The following is a 21483-nucleotide window of genomic DNA, read 5'->3' on the forward strand; positions in this document are numbered from 1 at the left end:
AAAATTCATCTTATCCATTTTCAAGAAAATAAAAACACCAAAAAGTTATATTCAGTTTTTTGTATTCAAATCCTTTTTTTTTTCTTTCTAAAAAAAAAATCCTTTTTTTTTTTTGGAAACTAAAAATGAAAATTGAATACAAATACAAAATTAAACATGTTTTTTAGTGATGGGACTCATGAAAACTGAAAATAAATACAAAATACACCCCTTTTTTTGCTCAAATCAAACAAGCAAGTATCTCCAAAATAGTAGATGGTCTATCATATGATTATACGTCTTACAATCATTCAATTCAATTAACTTCAACAATTTACAACCAAAAAAAAAAAAGGTGTTCTAAACAAAGTTTTGAATACTATTTTGGAGGCCATTTCTAAGTGACCGTTAGAAAAAAAATATTTCTAAATTGAGGCATACCAATGTACCGCTTCGAAATTTTCACATATATAATAATAATAATATTCCTTAAAAAATAAATATAAGAACTACATAATTTATGTCGTCTCACTTCCCAATATGGAAGGTTTTTACCATAAAAAATAATAATAATGAACTATAGCAAAATTATTTCATATATCCATTTCAGAATTACTCTTTAAAAAAAATATAGAAATCAAACTTTTAGAAATAAGACAATTGGAAATTGAAATATACTTGATTAGATCTGACTTGTAGGGGGGAAATTACCAAAATGCCCAACATTTTTAAAAAAAATTACAACCTCTCATGAATCATATTCTAAGCCTAAACTAAAGTTTTCGTATGAAATGGCTAGAATAAGCTAAAATGCCTAAAACACACTGATATGGCCTGGTATTTTTTAGACAATGCAAATAATGGTTGTTGTGTACTAATTTTATGCACCAATAAGATTTGAATGAAACAGAATTCAAAACGTTAATTTTAAATATTCAATAATATTATTGCCAAAGAATGCAAATTTAAATATAATATGGTATTTAAAAAAAATAATAATAATGGTTCAATATCTGATTGTGATGAGTGATGACACAGGTTGAATGGGTTGCACTACAAAAAAAAGGGTCTAAAGCTGCGTTTGAAAAACGCAGCTTAAAACCCCAAAAACGCGGCTATAGGCTTTTAGCCGCGTTTCCTACAAACGCGGCCTAAAGTCCGCGGCTCAAAGCCTATAGCCGCGTTTTTTGAAAACGCGGCTAAAACCGGACCTGGAGCCGCGTTTTCTAACCGCGGCTATAGGATTCGACCTATAGCCGCGTTTACTAAAAACGCGGCTCCAGGACAGCTTCGAGCTGCGTTTCAAACGCGGCTATAGCTATTTCCCAGCAACATTGATCACGCTATAGCCGCGTTTTAAAAAACGCGGCTATAGGTTTTTAAAAAAAGAAAAAAAAATTCTGGGTAAATTTTTCCCCAGAAAATTCAAAATTGAAAAATCAAATATAAAAAATTCAAAATTAAACACAAATACAAAAAATTCAAAAACAAATACAAATCCAGAAAATTCAAAATCAAATACAACATACTCACAATACAAACACACCCAGAAAATTTTAAATTAAACACAATATACTCACAATACAAACACATGCACCCAAAAAATTAAAAATCAAACATAAACCCATAAAATTCAAAATCAAACACAAACCCGGAAAATTAAAAGCACACACAACATTCTCACAATACAAACACAACGAAAAAATTCAAAATCAAACAAAACGTGTTCCAAAATATAAAACAAACCCATGAATCTCCTCTCATTCAACAAAACCAACCAAATCTAACACTAATTCCATTCAATAAAACAAAAGCACAAGCTCAGAATCAAAAAAGAACACAAGCCTGTGAAGAAGGAAGAAAGAAAAAGGAACAAAAAAAAAAAAAAAAAAACGCAGTACCCAGATGTGAAGGAAGAAAGAAAAAGGAAAAAAAAAGAAAAGAAAAGAGAAAAGAGAAAAGACAAAAGAGTTACCTGGATGTGGAGAAGGAAGGAAAAAAAAAAAAAAAAAGAAGAAGAAGACTTACCCAGATGTGAAGAAGGAAGAAAGAAAAAGAAAAAAAAAAAAAAAAAGAAGAAAGAACGAACCATCTGATGAATGAAGAAAGAAAGGGAAAAGGAAGAAAAGAGAGCAAGTGGGGGTAGGTGGGAAAGTGGGGTGCAGGTGTGAAAGGTTGTGTACGTGGGAAGCTTCAGGAAATTTTTTTTTTTTTTTTTTTTAAGCGCTACCTATAGCCGCGTTTTCAGAAAACGCGGCTATAGGTAACCTGTAGCTGTGTTTTTTCAATGTAAAAACGCGGCTAAAGGTGACCCGTAGCCGCAGTTTTAAATCACAAAACGCGTTTTTGCAAAACGCGGCTACAGCAAACGCGGCTCAAAAACGCGTTTTTTAGCCGCGTTTTTGCAAAACGCGGCTATAGCTTTTCCTTTGAGCCGCGTTTTTCATGAACGCGGCTCCAACCTTTCCTTTGAGCCGCGTTCATGAAAAACGCGGCTCAAAGGAAAAGCTTTAGCCGTGTTTTGCAAAAACGCGGCTTAAAGTCGCGTTTTTTGTAGTGTTGGCGATGCTGGATCAATTCAAATCAATGGCAAGCAATTCTCCCTCCAAGAATGCCATTGGCACTCACCCGCAGAGCATCTCATCAATGGCAAGAGGTCTCTCTCTCTCTCTCTCTCAAATTAAATGTCTCACCGCCAACAAATTTCATCTACAATGATTTCTTAACCAGGTATGACTTGGAGCTGCATGTGGTTCATGTAAACACATCAAATCAAGTTTCTGTTGTACGTGCCCAGTTTTACCAAATTGGTGAGCCCGATTCATTCTTCTCAAAGGTAAAGAATTAGGCACTAGATTAATCCCCTATGAGTTCTTCACACATTATAACTTCTTAGTGTTTTTAAAATTATTCCATTTGTTTTTGTTTCAGTTCACAGAGGAGCTAAAAACTTTAGTTAATAATAGGGGAGAGAAAGCCATAGGGGTAATAGATCCTAGAAAGATAAACACAGATACATTCAAGTATTACAGATATAATGGATCACTCACAACACCTCCTTGTGATGAAGGTGTTACTTGGATCGTCAATGCAAAGGTATGGCTAAACACCTTCACTAACTCCAATTAACTCTTCTATTCTTACTTCTTCTTCTTCTTCTTTTCATTTTCATTTTAACTTGACAATTTACCCTATCTTGAACTTGCCTCAGATAAATACTGTCTCAAGCAAACAAGTACAGTTACTTCGTGAAGCTAATTTCGATGTATGTGCTATATATATTTAGCTCAAATTGAGTTAATTGTTTTTTATTTTTATCTTTATTTTTTAAAGTGTTTGACATTTGTTTCAAAATTGTTTTTGTATTTTAAACTATTTGAGTTTAGTTTCTATACTTTTAAAAATATTTTTTAAAAGCAAAAACTTTGACATGGCAAACAGAATTTATGCTATGTTGTAGGATTCACATCATTAAAGTAACCTCCATTTCACAAATTTCAATAGTTAAGTGAGTAAGTTCTATGATTCTATTCATTAGACAACAGCAAATAACTTTTTTAAATATAATTATATTTTAAAACTAATTTAGGCTGATGATAAAGAAGAAGAAACAAACATCAAGGTCAAGGACCACAAATATATAATTTAACTTTCAAAAAAAAATTGAATCCTTGATTTAATTGGTTAATCTATTAATTGCAGTACCGTGGAAAGGATAAAGCAAGGCCTGTGCAAGCTCTAAATTACCAAAAAATCTTCCTATATGGGGCAAAGAAATGTCAAGGAAGGAATTAATTCTTCTACTATGGTGAAGGTCATTCTATGCACTGTAAAATAAAGTACTTCTTCCTCGATCTATGGAAAGAAAAGGGTTATTCTACTATAATAAAGCAATTCTTCCTCTATGGCAAGAAAAGAGTTATTCTACTGTAATCAGGGGTGGAGCTAGGGGGCTCGAGAGGGGGCAATTGCCCCCCCTAACCTCACCCAAACCCACACCCCCTTAATATATATCTTCCTATATTTTCTTTTTGTATGTTTCTGTTTGCTTTAAGCTTATATTCTACAACTCTGCATGTAATATTGTGCTATGGGGCTGTCACTTTTGGCTCCACTTGTAATAATGTAATGTATTTTTCTTGGCTGATGATTACCAAGAAGCTCATTATATTCCCCTAAAAATATCATTTTTAGTAATAATAGCTTTGACCTGAAATTTTATTTTGAAAATATTTCAAACTCGTCTAATATAATGAAGAGAAAAATTCTTATATGTACTCTATGTAATCTTGAAATTAAAAAAAAAAAAAAAAAAAATGGTATATTATCACAACATCTCCAACCAATATGCCAAAAATTTTATGTTGCTTTCTTTAATTCTTCTATAATGCTTTTACGATAAACACAATATAGCATAGAATTAATAAACATCAATACTTTTATGATTTAAAAATAAAAAACACCATACAATCTATTTATTAAAAAAAAAAAATCTAATGCTATGCACAAGGAAAAAAAAGAAACAACTTAACACTTACATTAGATTTTATATGCTAATCAAATTTTTTGATTAGTTAGTTAAGCATTTTTTTAATTATACTAATTAAAAAAATTGAAATTGATTTTGCCTTCAACTCATTATTCCATCTTCCCCCCTAAACTAGAATCCTAACTCCGCCACTTACTATAATAAAGCAATCATTCCTCCATGATGAAGAAAAAAGTTATTCTATTATAATAAATTGATAATTAATTTTACACTAAAAGCTTCTGGATATCTCATTCTTAAATTTAATGTCTTTGAATTATTTTGAAGTACGTAACTTCGTTTGTACTACATACTGCATAGTACTCATTTTGGCTTGCAATAATTAATCTTCTGTCAATCTTAACTTAAAATGTCAACTTATGTTTATATATAGTTTTTAAAACTTTTTTTTGCTAGAGTACAACATTATATTAAATAGGTTATTTTTTAAAACAAAATAAGCTGTTGAAAATAGATTCAATCAAACATAACACAAGTGAATGTACGCGCAATTAATTTACCTAAAGTTAATTAGAGTTAATTATTATTATTCTAGGGACTGGGTTCGAGTACTTCTACTGTTGGATGAATGGTCTCAAACCCAACTAGCCCAATACAATAAATTTGTAGAGAATGGATTTAAGAACTAGGTCTTAGTCTGGACTACGACAACTAAACACGATTATATATGAATTGAGTAACAAGGATATGGGTTAAAGCATGAAATTTTGTCCTCGGGCGCTTCAAATTGCTACCGTCTTCTCCTTTTTCTTTCCTCTTGCTCCTTTTTGATCCCCATTCTTGGAGGATCCCTCTCATTATATATCTTTTTCCAGTTGATCTTAGCCCTCCATCTATTGATCATGCAGGTCATCACTCGAGTGCTCGTCCCATCAACCACCTTCCCAAACCCTCTGTGAGTTGCGGCAACCAAGGCCGCACTGTTCAGGGGTCATTTCCTCGTCAATGCGGCCAGAACTTTAGTTGAATGCATTCAATGCGGAGGTGACAGCTTCTCCTTGAATTACTCCTACACCATACTTCCATGGGTGTCCTACTGTATTTGTCCTTTTTTCTGGGGCATTCTGGGAGGCTGCCTTTGACAGCGTGCCGATCTTTCCTCCTGGGATTTGGGATGCCGAGAAAAGGGTCGTCCTCGGCAACGTTTCTAGGTTATTTGGGCTTTCTTTGTTTGTCCTCGGCCATTTCTCCCTCCTCAGTATGGGCCTTGGGCTTAGTATGAAGTGGGTTGGGGTTGTCAAATTCTTTGGCCCCACAATTATTATTTTATTTTACCCTAGTTTATTTTAAGATTTATTATCTAAAATATTAGATATTAGATCTAATATCTAATAAATTATATATTGGTGAGTTAAATTGTCATTTAGGGTATCACAATATGTAGAATTAATATCTAAAATATTCCACAGAAAGAAACTGGCTAGGGTTATTGGTGTCTTCTCACCATTTCCTTAATTTGTTGTCATATTCGAACCTTTTTAATGTGTTCCACCATAGCTCCATATATATTACTTCTGCATCCCACCAGCTGCCTCAAACCTTCAGTCCTTTGAAGCTCAAAATCAGTCTAATAATTTTTAGAGCCAATATATGTTTTTTTTACTGATTATCTCAAAAGATTAAGATCACTTATTTGATATTATGATAAATTACTGATTATCTCAAAATTTTTTAAGTTGTTAAAAAATAACGAATTTAATCAATATTTACTTAACCTTCTTTCCATCAAATAGGTGTTGACTCTCATAATGCACACACATCAGCACAAAACAGCAATATTCATAGTGATTTTGTTCTATTTCTAACTACACAGTTAATATCATTTTCTAAGAAAACATAAAACATGCATTCTTTTAATTGAAAACTCCAATCACCCTAACTGGAACTTTCTTCGACAAGCAACAGTTCCTACATCCAGTGCCAATATAACCCATTGCCTTGTAGCTATTGAGCAAAACACATAGGTCAGGGAAGCTCCAGCAGCATATGCAGGAAGTAATTCATGCGTCGGGCACAGATAATATTTGATAGAATGCTAAGCTTTAACACTTATGATCATTAGTCATTCTATGCTTTGCTTTTGAATATTTGATGCATGTAAAAGAAGCAACTGAAAATTTTGAGTGGACATGTTGGAAAAACTAAGCAACAACAATAACCAAAATAAACATCTTCTCATTAAAAGCAAACCACAGACGGATTTAGATGATTTTTTTTTTACTTGACATGCCGAGATAAACTTGTATTTATCCATAGGTTTTATTTATTCGTCTATTGTTTCCCAAGTTCATATGAATCATATCAGATCACTTTTTCCCTTAAATGATATAATCAAAGGTGAACATAATACGACAACACTCATATTCTGCTAGATTTTGGACTACTGTTTCATTCTTTTTTTTTATCAGAAGGTAACTGTTTCATTCTAGTTAGGGCAAACAGAAAATTTCTTTTATTTTTTCCTAGGTTTTTTTTCCCTCTTTTTACAATATGGATCAATGGATGGATCTCCCAATTGTATGTGGCACAAGTTTCAACTAATCCGTATGATCTACTGTAGTAAAAGCTTTAATGGAATATTTTCACTTGTCTAACTGAAAATAAATGTTTAGCAGCAATTTAAGAGTTTAATGCACCGTTGTAAGTTTCTTTAAAAAAAAAAAAAAAACATTCTCTCCTTTCTCAGTGTGTATTAAAAATACTTAGTATTTTCAAAAGAATTTAATACAATATATATGTGTGTGAAATGAGAGAATATATATTTATATAAAATAAAAGACACATACCAGCGTCTTGAATTGCATTCCATTACAGGGCATACGTCTGTCACCTTGCTAACAATATCGTATTAACTTAGGATATATAGACTTTCATTAAAAAAAATAAAAAATAAAAATGAGGCCCAAAAGGCAAACAAAATCTCACCTTCATACTACCCATGCATCTCGTACTGTTACTATCAAATTTAATCAACTAGCAGCCCAAACCTGGCGATTTTGGCCCATTAACATTGATTTTTAAAATATTTAGGCCCGAAACACTGTTTGGGAAATATATAGCAATATACCACTTTTTTAGGTACTCGAGCTTGCCAAGCTCGAGTACCATGTTTTTTTAATCCACTATTGCCCCATATTCAAGGAGCCCTATAGTGGCGTTTTTAAGCCCTATAGTGACATTTTCGGGCCCTATAGCGGCGTTTTTAAGCCCCCATACCAGGTTAAGGGGCCCTATAGTGACGTTTTCGGGCCCTATAGCGGCGTTTTCCTGCAAAAATTTTTTTATAAGCCCCCCATAACAGGTTCAAGTGGCCCTATAGTGGCGTTTTTAATCCCTATAGTGACGTTTTCGAGCCCTATAGCGGCGTTTTCCTGCAAAAAATTTTTATAAGTCCCCCATAACAGGTTCAAGTGGCCCTATAGTGGCGTTTTTAATCCCTATAGTGACGTTTTCGAGCCCTATAGCGGCGTTTTCCTGCAAAATTTTTTTATAAGTCCCATAACAGGTTCAAGGGGCCCTATAGTGGCGTTTTTTGGCCCGAAAACGTCACTATAGGGCTTAAAAACGCCACTATAGAGCTCCTTGAATATGGGCCGATAGCGGATTAAAAAAACATGGTACTCGAGCTTGGCAAGCTCGAGTACCTAAAAAAGTGGTATATTGCTATATATTTCCCAAACAGTGTTTCGGGCCTAAATATTTTAAAAATCAATGCTAATGGGCCAAAATCGCCGCCCAAACCTTCTTCTACTATTCAAAAGCAGCCCAACTTACACATTAGACTCGTGTTGGGAAAGCACCACACAGGCCTAACAACATTGACTAGCTTTAGCCGTATTGGGTCAAAACAATTGCAGTCTGTTCAGTGCAAGTAAATTTGAAGTGACCGGGGTCGAAGAATAGCTGCGTAGGGGAAGAACATTGGAGGACAAATATGGTTTTGTGTGGATTTTAGTCAGTTACTTTGAAGGGTTCTGATTCTTCTGAATATCCCACGCTAGTAAAAAAAAAAAAAAAGTCTCATGATTCATTAAGGTAATTGTGGGGCCTGAAATTTGGAATCCCGGCCCACTTCACATTAATAGCCCAAAGCCCAAGCCGAGGAGCCCTACTGCCGAGGAGGTATGAGGAGAACCCCTTGATGACCCAATAATACCGCCGAGGACAACCTCACGCTCAACGCCTCACAAAACGCTTGAAGAAAAGGACAAACTCAGTACAAGAGCAGTACAAGCTAGAAAGCTGCCAACACCATAACGTGGAGCCCAGCACCTGACAAACCCATACCCCATACCATACTATCCAGCTTTTCCCAACCACTCTGACGTGAAGATTGATAGGACGAGTAACTGCCCCAAACAAGGAGAAACTGACACGTAGATGAAGAAGGGAAATCAAATACTAGTATAAAAGGAGAAAAAGGGGGGGGGGGGGGGGGGGGGGACAAGAGGAGCCCCAGAAAAAGAAGGAAGAAAAAGGAAGAATGGTGATAATGTAATGCTCCTCGGACTAATTCCGAGGAGTCAATCCTTCCAAACTACATTGATGCGAGGCTCAGCTATGCAGTCCAAACTCATCTCTGTATGATCGCTCACGAAACCGGGACTAGACCGAAACCCAGAGCCCAAAGGCAGGCCTTTCCAAACCCACTCTCTACAAATCATATTATTCGGGCCCTTTACACATGAGCCCAACGTCAGCCTTGGGTCGTTAAAAATCGTGTCCCTACAGTAATTTTTGGCATATTTATTAAAAATACATTTCATAAATTATACAAAGTAAAATGTATATTTTAATTTTTTGTGTTTGACATTTTTTTTTTAAATGTGTGGAATGCATTTTCCGTGCAATGCATTTTGTATTTCTCACATTCAAAATAAAATTTTTGAAAAACTAAAACTACATTTGGTAACTATTTTTGTATTTTGTTTTCAAAAACTTGGTTTTGAAAATGAAAATGAAAAACAACTGAATATGTTTCCAAAATTAAAACACATTTGGAAAAGGGTAAGCATTTATTATTATTGTGTACAATCAACATAATATAATATAATAGCATACGTTTATATTTATCAGTGCTTGTTTAGATATTTTACAAAGTTAAAAAGTGAACATGTAATAGGCCAAGAAAGGGCCACCATGACTAGACCTAACGTGAGCGTGGGCGGAGATTTGAAAAGTCTTTGACTCAATTGGCAGTGAACAAATAATGCGTTCTGCTTATTTTAACATTGAAGTTAAAAAATAAAAATAAAAAATAAAAAAGTTATTTTTTAAAAAGGATTTTCTATAAAACTATTTTATTTTTTATGTTTAGTAGAAACTTTAAATAAGTTGAAAAATTATCTCCTAACTTCTTTTATTTTAGCTTATTATGAGATAGATTTGTTTTCCAACAAAAATTAGTGGAAAACAATCCCTACAAAATAAACCATACTTTTTTTATTTTGACCAAAGATAATTTTACTTTTACTCGTTTTTTATATTGCTAACAAATAATAGAAAATACGGAAAACTATCTTCACACAAAATTTTTCTTCTAAACAAATAGAATGTAAGAAGAAGAATAAGATTAAGAATAAAGGTCAATGGTTGGTTCAACAACAGGAGTGCGGCAATGATGATTTCAAGGATAACAAGAGGAAGTAGAGGAGGGGGAAAGAGAGTGGCGAGTTTGGTTTTGGCCGTACATTTTGAACTGTGTAGATCATAGGAGAGAGCAGCATAGGAGTGAGGTTTTGTAAAGGAAGACTAATCAGTGTAGATCATAGGAGGGAGCAGCATAGGAGTGAGGTTTTGTAAAGGAAGACTGATCAGTGTAGATCATAGGAGGGAGCAGTCATAGGAGTGAGGTTTTGTTAGCCAGTCAAGGTATGATCTTTGTTTTCTTCCTTTTTGCTTCTATACTTGTTTTTCTTTTCTTCCCTCTTATTCAACAATTTTTTTTTTTTTGGTTTTTATTATTATTATGTACAATGCCTAGATTATTATGCATAATCAATATAATATAATAATAGTATAAATTTATATTTATTTGTGCTTGTTTAGATATTTTACAAAGTAAAAGAGTGAAGATTTAAGGCTAGGAAATGGCAAATTGACTTGACCTGACCTATTGCTGGTGGAGATTTGAAATGTCTTTAACTCAATTGGCAGTGGATAAATAATACACTATATTTGTTTTTACGTCAAAGTTTTCTACAGAATGAGTAATTTTTTAGAAAATATTTTTAAAAAATTATCTTATTTTCCTATGTTTAATAGAAATCTTAAATGTGTTGAAAAATTATCTTTTAACTTCTCTTATTTAGCTTTTCGTAGATACAGTTTTTTTCCAACAAAAATTTGTGGAAAATAATCTCTACAAAACAAACTATACTTTTTATTTTGACCAAATATAGTTTTCATTTTACTCATTTTTTCTAATGCTAACAAATACTAGAAAACAACCAATCCAGCCAACCCAAACATGGCCAACACAATGACAGATCCGGACATCCTAATGACCGATCCAACCCTGTGGGCTTGTCCCTTATGGAACCGAAGAGTTGAAAGGATGGGAGAGTAGGAGGAACTCTTGAGATTTAGAAGCCGACCATGAAGGTCTTGAAAGCTACGATCTTGAACCTTAAATTCCGGCCATGGGGTCAGAGAGGAGAGGAGAGAGGAAAGGATATAGAGAGAAGAAAGGAAGAGTTAGAGAAAGAGGAGAGAGGGGGAGAGTGAAGAGTAATTAAATAAGAATTTATTTCCCAACCTTTGAACAGTAATAAGTTCTACAAGCATTAGCATTCGGGGGTGTAAAACCCCCCAAGTTGCTATTTTAGCAACCCACCCACTCAAATTGAGATCCATCTAGGGGTGGGTTGCTAAACAGAAAAGCAAATATAAAAGTACATGAAAGTACAAAAAAGATGAAAGAGATAGATAGGAGAGAAGAGAGAGAATGAGTTGATTGGGTATTTTATATTATTTTATTGGGTTGTATGTAAAAATAAAAATTGGGATGTTGGGTGTATTGTTGGATGGGTTAGTAAAACAGATAAAATAATATTTGAGAATGTAAATGTGGGGCCTGAAATCTGAAGTCCCAGCCCACTTGGTGTTAAGGGCCCAAAGCCTAGTCCGATAAGCCCTGCTGCTGAGGACGCTCAATGAAAGCTCCTTGAAGGCCCAAGGATGTGGCCAAGGACGACCTCACGTCCAACATCTCACAAAAACGCCTGAAGAAAAGGACAAATTCAATACAAAAGCAGCACAAGGGAAAAAACTGCCAACACCTTAATGCAGAGCCCAGCGCCTGACAAACCCATACTCATACCATGCTATCCAGCTTTTCCCAACCACTCTGACGTATGGATTGATAAGACGAGTAACTACCCCGAATGAGGAGAAACGGACACGTAGGTGAAGAACGGGAAGGGAATACTAGTATAAAAGGGAAAAAGAGCTGAGCCAGAGGGGGGAGAGGAAGAGAATGCTACTCGGACTAAATCTGAGGAACCAGACTCTTAAAGTTATATCGATGTAAAGCCTGGCTGTTCCGGCCAAACCAATTTTTGTATGAGTTCCCATACAATCAGGACCAGACCGCTGCCCGGCGACTAAGGGCTAGCCTTTCCAAACCCACTTTCTACAAATCATATTGTTCGGGCCCTTTACATACGAGCCCAACGTCATCTTTGGGTCGTTAAAAATCGTGTCCCTACAGTAAAATAGATATTTTTTTACATCTCCCACTACTAGTGCTAACTAGCAACTTACTGTAGCTAAAGGGTATAAATTTTTACATCTATATCCCTGGATGTTGCAGGTTTTTAGTAATTTGGGTTGTAAAATAGCAATTTTGGGAATTTTATACCCCAATGCTAATGCTCTAAAGCATGCATTAAAAGTCTGAAATCAAAGCAACTTTATTATTTCTGAAAAAGGTGACGTGGCTAACCACATGTCAAAAAATGAGGAAAAACATTAGGGGTATGTTTGGTAACTGTTTTTTCCCCCTTATTTTCTGTTTCCAAAAACAATTTTCTATTTATGAGACTAAAAAACTTGTTTGGCAACCCAAAATAAACCAAAAAAAAAAAAAAAAAAAAAACGTGCTCAAAACTCAATTTGTGAAAAAAATTGAAAAATGCAAAATGGCTGTTTTCAATTTCTAATTTTCAAAAGTCAATGAAAACACAAATTTAATTTAATAAACTTGTCTCATTTAATGAGTTAGCATTAGAGTTCAAATCTTAATAACAATATATTTTAGTATTTTCTATTTTTTTCTTCAAAAAACTATCTTTTTAATTTCAACTAACCAAACATGTTTTTAATTTCAAAAATATAAGAAAATGGTTTTTTCTTTATATTCCTAAAAACAAGTTTTTGAAATTAGAAAACAAAAATTGTTACCAAATATAACTTAGAGAGCCATTAGACTTGTTTAAGACAGTGATTGATGGCTCAAAATGAGGCCCAAAAAACAAACAAAGAACAAAGTTTTTCTCTAAACTAGTTTGAAGAGAAATTTTTTAAACTTCTCATATATCTCTTTTTTTGGTGTAAATTTTGAAAATTTAACTATTGAATTTCATGTTTCTTATGTTCTTAACATGCATATCAAATTTCATTCAAATTGGATATTATTTACTATTCGATCAATAAACTTATTTTTTACACACAATTTTAGATCATAAAAATTTCAAATTTTAACATTTGTTTGACGGGATAGTAATTGATCTTTGATCTTTTTGAAATTTTACATGCATGAAGAATATAATAAGAACATGCAATCTAACGATTAAATTTTCAAAATTCACCCTCAATATAGAGATATATGAGGAGTTTGTAGAGTTTCTCTCCAAACTAGTTTGGAGAGAAACTTTGTTCCAAAAATATCACCTTCATAGTAATGGGAGCAATGAAAGTGCCCTTGTTTTTTAGCCATGCATTGGAAAAAGTTAGTATCAAATTCGACTAGCAGGTAGCAGCTCAAAACCTTCTACTACTAGTCAAAAGCGGCCCAAATTACACATTAGACTCGTGTTGAGAAATTTTTAGCACCACACAAGCTTAACAAAATTTACTAGTCAGTCTATTCAGTACAAGTAAATTTGAAGTGATAAAATAATAGCTCAATAGGGGAAGAATATGAAAAATTTTGGTGCCATACCCAAAACCACAACCTTGCTCGTGACTCGCCTCATAGGCAAGTCGCAAGCAAAGTTATGGTTTTGAATATGGCACCAGAATTTCTCAAAGAATATTGGAGGATAATTGTTTTGTGTGGATTAGTCATTAGTCATTACTTTGAAGGGTTTTGATCTTCTGAATCTCCCACACTAGTAAAAAAAAGTCCCATGATTCATTAAGATTAAGGTAGTGATTGCCTGTTTGGCATCTTTATCGAAATGCATTTCATAAATTTATAGAAACTAAAATTTATATTATAATTTTTTTTTTTTTAACTTGTGGAATGAATTTTCCTTGCAATGCATTTTGTATTTCTCATACCCAAAATAAAATTTTGAAAAAATAATACTGAACTCGTTTGGTAACTATTTTTGTATTTTGGTTTCAAAAACTAGTTTTTCTGTCTCTTTCACATTGCGTGTACCTCTCACCTTCTTTTCTTCTGTTTTCATTCATTCATTCATCATCTTCAACCTTGTGTCTCCGCCTCTCTCTCCCTGAAAACACCAGATTTCTCCAACCTTCCGCCTCTCTTTCTATTTAACTGTCTCTAAAGTCTGAGAGGGAGATGAGATCTTTGACCTTCCGCCGTGTGTCTCTGTCTCTATCATGTCTGATCTTGAACCTGCAGGCTTTTATATTGATTTTTCATGGCTGTACATCGACGTGGTTGAGACATTTTTGCACGCATCATGTTTGACCTTTCTTCTCTCTCCAAAATAAGAACCTCCACGCACCACCACCACAGAGGACAGAGGATAGAGAACCGAAGCTTCCAATGGCTGTTTTTGGACGTCTGTGGTGTTATATCGGCTGATCTGAATAAAGAAAAGGGGATGCGTTGATCGGAGTAAAGGGAGGCCGATCTGTGCAGGCATAGGAGTGAGGTATGATCTGTGTTTTTCTTTTCTTCTTTCTTATTCAACGAAGCTTTTTTTGTTATTATTATGGCAATGTTTGGATTCACGTTTCTTTCACGTTTGCGTCTGCGTTTGTTCCCTTTTTTTTTTTTCTTTTTTTCTTTTTTTCTTTTTTTTTTTTTTTTTTTTGGTTTTCACGCGTTTTGAGTGTTGCGGTTACTGTTCAATAAACAGTAACCGCAAATGTTGACTTCTGCAGTGAACAGTGCAAATATGCACTGTTCACAGACCCACAAATTTCATTTTTTATCAATTTTTTCATTAAAAATGGGTCCCACAGTACTATTCACACATTTAAAAATTATTTTACTACAGTGTTTTTAGTTTTCAGTTTTCAGTTTCAGCAAAATATCTAGATTGAATGTCTAATGAAAATATATTGAAGCATCTCTTGCTTATGATGAGTCGTGTGATTGTGTGTGTTTTTCCGTGTTATTTTCTTGTCTTCTTTGTTTCTTTCGTCCAGATCTGTGTTTGGATAGGAAATAATATTATATAACCTAGTTTACAAATTTTAAAATGAATAAAAAGAGAGAGTAGTGATTATAGAACTAAAAGTTAAGATGTCAAGGGCTTTCTAGTTCTCTTTTATGTCTGATTTGGATTAAGGAGGACCGGTTTGGATTGAAGGGGGAAAGAGGGAGAGTGAATAAAATTGACCGGAAGTAGGATTATTTATTTTGGGGCACAGATTATGGTTATGGCATGTAGCCTTTCCCTTCTTTTTTTATTAGAAGCTAGTTCTCGAGTTCAAATACACCATCTATCCTTTTGGAAGGAAACACTTTTATCATCTAAGGTTTAACCTCTAAAATTAAAAGCATGACATTTTTTTTTGACCATTTAAAAATAAAATTAAAAAAATACTAAAATGCAAGACTAAAACTAGCTCATATTTGCTATAAAAAAAATAGCCCATATTCAATATTAAAAATATGTATAAAAAGGAAGAAGATGTGAAATGAAAAGATTAGGCTAAAATGCAAAATGCAAAACTCACATGGAATGAAAAGAATATTTTTAAAATATTCTTCCCATATTTTGTTTGGAAGTTTTAATGGAGGAAATGAAAAATCCATTCATTTCTTTAATTAAAGTGGGAGAGAATGGAATGATTAGGAGGGAACACTCATTCCTCCCTTTTTCCTCAAAATCTCAAATTTTTATTCCTTAAAATTGGGAGGAATGGAATAGAATGTATTTAGGTTTAATGAAAATTTTATTAAAACTCCAAAAATATCCCTTCAATCTCAGCCCTTTTTACACATCATGGCACCTTTTTTTTTCTTTCTCAACCAGCCTTTAAAAAACATAGCCATCACTCTTGCACTCTATTGGTCACGCTGCTACTGCTATTCTCTTCTTGTTGATTCATCAAATTCCGTGATTTTTTTATTGATTTAATTCATTGATTCATTAACTTTTCACAAGTTGATGTTAGTATATTTGTCTGCTAGTCTTTCAATTCCAAGCCAGGCCACTTTATGTAGGCCAAAATGACCAAATGGCCATAAAATCCACTATGTAGTTAGTAATTCTGGTTCCCAAACTATATTTTTTACTAGTATTTCGAGTCTAAGAAACTCGATTTAGGGTCTATAAATCGAGTTTTTGGGACTCGATTTTCATGGGTTATTCACGTCTGATGTGGCACTTTTTCCACGTGGCATCTACATTAAATTCGAGTTTCTAAGACTCGATTTACATTTAAAAAAAAAAAAAAAAACCACAAGGACAACTGGAAAAGAAAACCACAACAACAAGAAATATGTGTTCATCAGTGAAAACAAGGGTCGCATGCGGCCTAGGTCGTTCAGCGGCCTTGATCTGGCGCGGCCTGGTCTTGTGCAACCTGGGTTGGCTTTAGCTGCATCTCCATTTCTTCTTCTTCTTCTTCTTCTTCTCTTTCTTTCTTTTTTTCTTTCTGCGTTTTTTGCTGTTTCTGCATTTTGGGTCATTAATAATATTATTTTTGGGTTAGAAATCGAGTCTTAGAGACTCGATTTCCATGTAGATGCCATCTAGAAAAAGTGTCACATCAGACGTGAACAACCCATGAAAATCGAGTCCCAAAAACTCGATTTATAGACCCTAAATCGAGTCTCTTAGACTCGAGATGCTAGTAAAAAATATAGTTTGGGAATCAGAACTACTAACTACATAGTTAGTATTTTATGGTCATTTGGCCATTTTGGCCCTTTATGTAAATCTATCACGCAGCTCTATGTATTTCTATCATTCAATATTGCTAGGTTTTTTTTTTTTTTTTTTTTTTTTTTTTTTTTTTGTCTAGTTGTCTGCTACTTTTCAATCATTCAATATTGCTAGTATTTATTTGTCATATGTGATACGTGAATTGCTTTAAAAAATAGAAATATACATAGCTTGATTTAGTTACGATATACATAGCTTGTTTTTTTAGTTTACTATTATTATTTCTTTGAATTTTGAAAGCAAATAAAAAGCAACAACAATATTCACATGGAGTCTAAACTAGAATCATTTTTTATATTTTGGGTATAATAGTAATGTTATTATAAAATAATTTCATTCATTCTTTCCAATATGACTTCCAAATAATGGCACTTATATTTTATTTGATTCCATTCCTTTATTTTAAAGCATTCACACAAGATTACTTAATTCTATTCGATTTCATTCCTTTCCCTACTTAAATACATTTCATTCCTTTATAATTGTTTCATTCCCTTCCATTCCATTTCTTTAGTCTTTTTGGTGGGTAGTTTTTTTTCATTTTTGGTGCTTCAAAGCATGCTTTCTTCCACAAATAGCTTGAGAAAGCATTTTGAGGTAGTTCAGGTGGCCAATTCAAGTTTTACGATGAAGCAGAAGTGTGACAAGACAATGGAAGGAATGAGTGGGGCAATTCAAGTCATTTTTTTAGTATTATTATTTGTTTTTAACTGTGGAGTATTCTTCCCTATATGTGTGCAATCAGGTTACTCCTGCACAAATTCGAGAAGCAGAGAAGAGTTTAAAGATAATGGAAGGAATGATTGAGGCAATGACCCCTGGTCTCTTCACCTCTCTGCTTTTTTGAAGTTACTTTCATAAATAATACTTGATCTAGCATCTTTTGTTAACACTTGGTATCACTCCCCAGTGATTGTAGCAACGTTCCTTCTTTTATTCCTATATAAATTACTAAAGTCAGTTTAGCTTTTCTTTTATGAGGTTATAATTGTCTATTTTAATTGCAGAGGAGAGAGAGAAGCCAGAATTGTTGGCAGAACCTCCTGTCAGGCGGAAAAGAGTTGCTCAAGAGTCTGGGAAAACAAAATAGTAGGTATGTTTTGTTGCAATTGATGTAAGATTGCTAAACTGATTTCATTTTAAGTGCCTCAAAAGGCAGGGTTTTCTATTGTTGTTTTATGAAATTTTGGTTGTATTACTTGTTAATACTAAAAAAAAGCAACAATAACTGAGAAAAACAACTCATAATCTCTATAGATGTAGGTGGATACTTGATTTGGGTCATTTGCTGCTGCACCTTCGGTAGCAGCACTTGCAGCTTCAGCACCTCTGGCAGCAAAAAAATTTCCATGAAAAATAAACGAATCTACATTAAAATCAAAAAGAAAAAGAAAAATGGAATTCAATCTGAATTCTGAACTAAATATTTGTACCCAATTGGTCCTTTTCTTGCATTTGCGCTCATGCTCCAATCTCTCACTAAACCCCTGAACTTGTATTTTGCAAAATTGACACAGTTTAGGTTTTTTTTGACTCCAAGCTCCTCTTCCTTCCTACTAGGAATAGATCCTTAACATTTTTCTTTCCTGCCATTCCCGAACACTGACTAGAAACCCTAAGTATTTCCTTTTTTGCCAAACAACCTTGAGTAGTTCTTATATATTTATACGAAAGTGACAGTTTTTCGATGCTACAAGGATGGAGTCGGCTATTTTAAGATTTTCCACAGCGGGGTGGGCCATGCCCATCAATTTGGCCCAGTGTGCAATCGGGATTCAATCAACATTTTACTCGATTGCTCTGGCTTTAGCCCATTATATTATATTATAATACATAAGACAAATGTTGGAGTAATTAAAGCTAGAAGAACCATTTTATGGTTTTGACCATATTAAATTTTGGATGTATTGCAATAAAAGAAGCAGAGCACTTGGACTGGGCAATGAGGAATAGCTATGGGCATGGCATACTGTCTGGAGTATATGCACTAGTTGACTCCACCTATAACACACAAAACCCTAGAATCTTCTTTTTTATAACACACAAAATATGTACCCAATCCTAATGCCCATATTATTATTATTATTATTATTATTATAGTACCTATAAATTAAGACATTCGCATTGCTTTGTCCTCGCAAATAATGGGCTTAAGCCAGAGCAATCGGGTAAAATGTTGATTGAATCCCAACTGCACACTGGGCTCGGCCAACCCTGTTGTGGAAAATCTTAAAATAGCCGACTCCATCCTTGTAGCTTCAAAAAACTGTCCCTTTCGTATAAATATATAAGAACTACTCAAGGGTTGTTTGGCGAAAAAGGAAATACTTAGGGTTTCTAGTTAGTCTTTGGGAATGGCTGGAAAGAAAAAGGTTAAGGATCTATTCTTAAAGGGAAGGAAGAGGAGCTTGGAGTCAAAAAAACCTGAACCGTGTCAATTTTGCAAAATACAAGTTTAGGGGTTCAATGAGAGATTGGAGCATGAGTGCAAATGCAAGAAAAGGATCAATCAGGTACAAATATTTAGGTCAAAATTCAGATTGAATTCCATTTTTCTTTTTGATTTTAATGTAGATTGCGTTTATTTTTCAAGGAAATTTTGCTGTTGCCAGAGTTGCTGCAGCAAATAACCCAAATCAAGTATCCACCTGCATCTATAGAGATTATGAGTTGTTTTTCTCAGTTATTGTTGCTTTTTTTAGTATTAACAAGTAATACGGCCAAAATTTTATAAAGCAACAATAGAAAACCCTGCTTTTTGAGGCACTTAAAATGAAATCACTATAGCAATCTTACATCAATTCGAATTGTGGGAGTTGCAACCGTGGGAGCTTCACCACCTCTTTAGAGGTAAGACTCAAGAGGCAAAGATCCATTGAGTCAATATCTTTCAACACCTACCATTCTTTTGAGCTAGTGCATATTGATTTATTATGCATCTCAGGAATTGTCCCTGAGTCAAAATGATTGTTTGATATGTTAACCAAAGTTTGCCTTTCTAGATTTTTCCCATCAGCAATTACAAGCCAAGGATATGAGTGAGGAATAATATGAGGATGCTTTGTAGCTTCCATTTCCAAGCTTGTGTATTAGTGAAAAAAAAAATTAATATTAAAATATGAAAAACTCGAGTCCAATAAAAAGAAGGAAATTTGGTATGAGAGTCTTATTTAAATTTTCTTGATTCACGACTTATTCTAACTCAAAATAGAAGGCATGGTTCTCAGAATCGGACTAGACTGGGAGGTCGGACTGTGAAAACCGAGAACCGGGATGAAGACCGATTTTTTAACCATAAAGAACTGGGCATATGTGGCAATTCCTTAAACCCCTAAAACCGGGGTTGGACCGCACGAACTGGTGGTAAGAATCGTGCGGTCCAACCCCTTAGCAATTTTTTTTTTTAATAAAAACAACTTAACACAATTTTATTCTACTTAATTAAATTATCCATCTCTTACAATGAATAAAAGAATTATAATTAAAATGCTTCAAAGATATTCAACTTTACTTCAAAAATTAATCATAAATTTTAATGTTTTCATGGTTATTATTTTATTTTATTAACTTTCTTATTTAATTATTAAATATATGCTTGAAAATCATTAAATTTCCCTCACATATATAGATATATTAGTCAATTTTGCTAGTTTTATAAATTTAATATCTATATTTAGGCTATAATTAATTATTAAATTAATTATGACGTCATCACGATTCGACATTAGTTCGACTTCAAAAACTTTAAACCTCTCATTTATACGATTCAATGAACGGTCCAGATCTGAAAACCTTGATAAAAGGTTGAATTATTATCAAAATAAAATAAAAGTTTGAGTTAGGAAACTAGATCTTTTCCAAATATAATAGTATAGGTCCAAACATTAACACTTATGTTATAAATTGGTTAAATTGTTAACTAGTAATTATACAGTATATTCTTTCATAAAAAAATAAAAAAAATTATACGGTATATTCTCGCAAATATCGATGGATATTTTTGCAGACTTTATTTCTTGAAATGATAAGTCATGCATACTGAACTTGTGGAGTACTTTCAAATTTTTTTTATGAATTAATTTTTGGGATTTATAAGAAAGCAATGAAGATTAAACTGTTGTCTTTGGAAAATAATAGAACAAAATTTAAAATTATGCGTACCTTCTGAGATTCTCTGTGGAGGACACAGTGAATGAGCGAAGATTCTCAAAGATGAAAGCCTAATTCGACTTGAGGAGCACCTTGGTTTCGCTTGTAAGTTTTACTTGGACTCTGGGATTTCCTAATCCTAGATTTATTAGGAATGAGGTATCCTAATCCTAGATCAATTGGACCTGGTTACTATTACTAATTGAAATCGTATTGGAATTTGGACCTAACCGACTCAAGGTTGTAATATAGAAAACCCCTCCAAAGTTTAAGCTAATTATATTGTTTATATATAGAGGCCCTTCTTCTTCTTCCTTTTTTGCTCTTCAACCCTTTGTGTCCTTCGCCGCACTACCCTCAACCGAAGATGGTACCTTTTCTTTTCTTATAAATTTCGTTGTTGATTTATTGTCTTAGACATTATTTTTTTCATAGAAATCAAAAAGCATAGTTATTTATTCTTTTGGTATTTACTGTCCTTTAATTTTT

General features: G+C 33.6%; 1 protein-coding gene across 1 annotated transcript in view; it reads left to right on the forward strand.

Annotated features, from left to right (window-relative positions):
• LOC126691936 (alpha carbonic anhydrase 7-like) overlaps nucleotides 1-21483 on the forward strand; it is a 60036-nt gene that overhangs the window by 25721 nt on the left and 12832 nt on the right. Inside the window, exons 4-7 of the mRNA XM_050387271.1 lie at nucleotides 2710-2815; nucleotides 2911-3075; nucleotides 3191-3244; nucleotides 3682-3793. Coding sequence (XP_050243228.1) covers nucleotides 2710-2815; nucleotides 2911-3075; nucleotides 3191-3244; nucleotides 3682-3774 — 418 coding nt within the window. The 3' untranslated portion in view covers nucleotides 3775-3793. The remainder of the gene's footprint in view (nucleotides 1-2709; nucleotides 2816-2910; nucleotides 3076-3190; nucleotides 3245-3681; nucleotides 3794-21483) is intronic.

This window comes from Quercus robur, chromosome 7 (assembly GCF_932294415.1).
Source record: "Quercus robur chromosome 7, dhQueRobu3.1, whole genome shotgun sequence".
NCBI lineage: Eukaryota > Viridiplantae > Streptophyta > Magnoliopsida > Fagales > Fagaceae > Quercus > Quercus robur.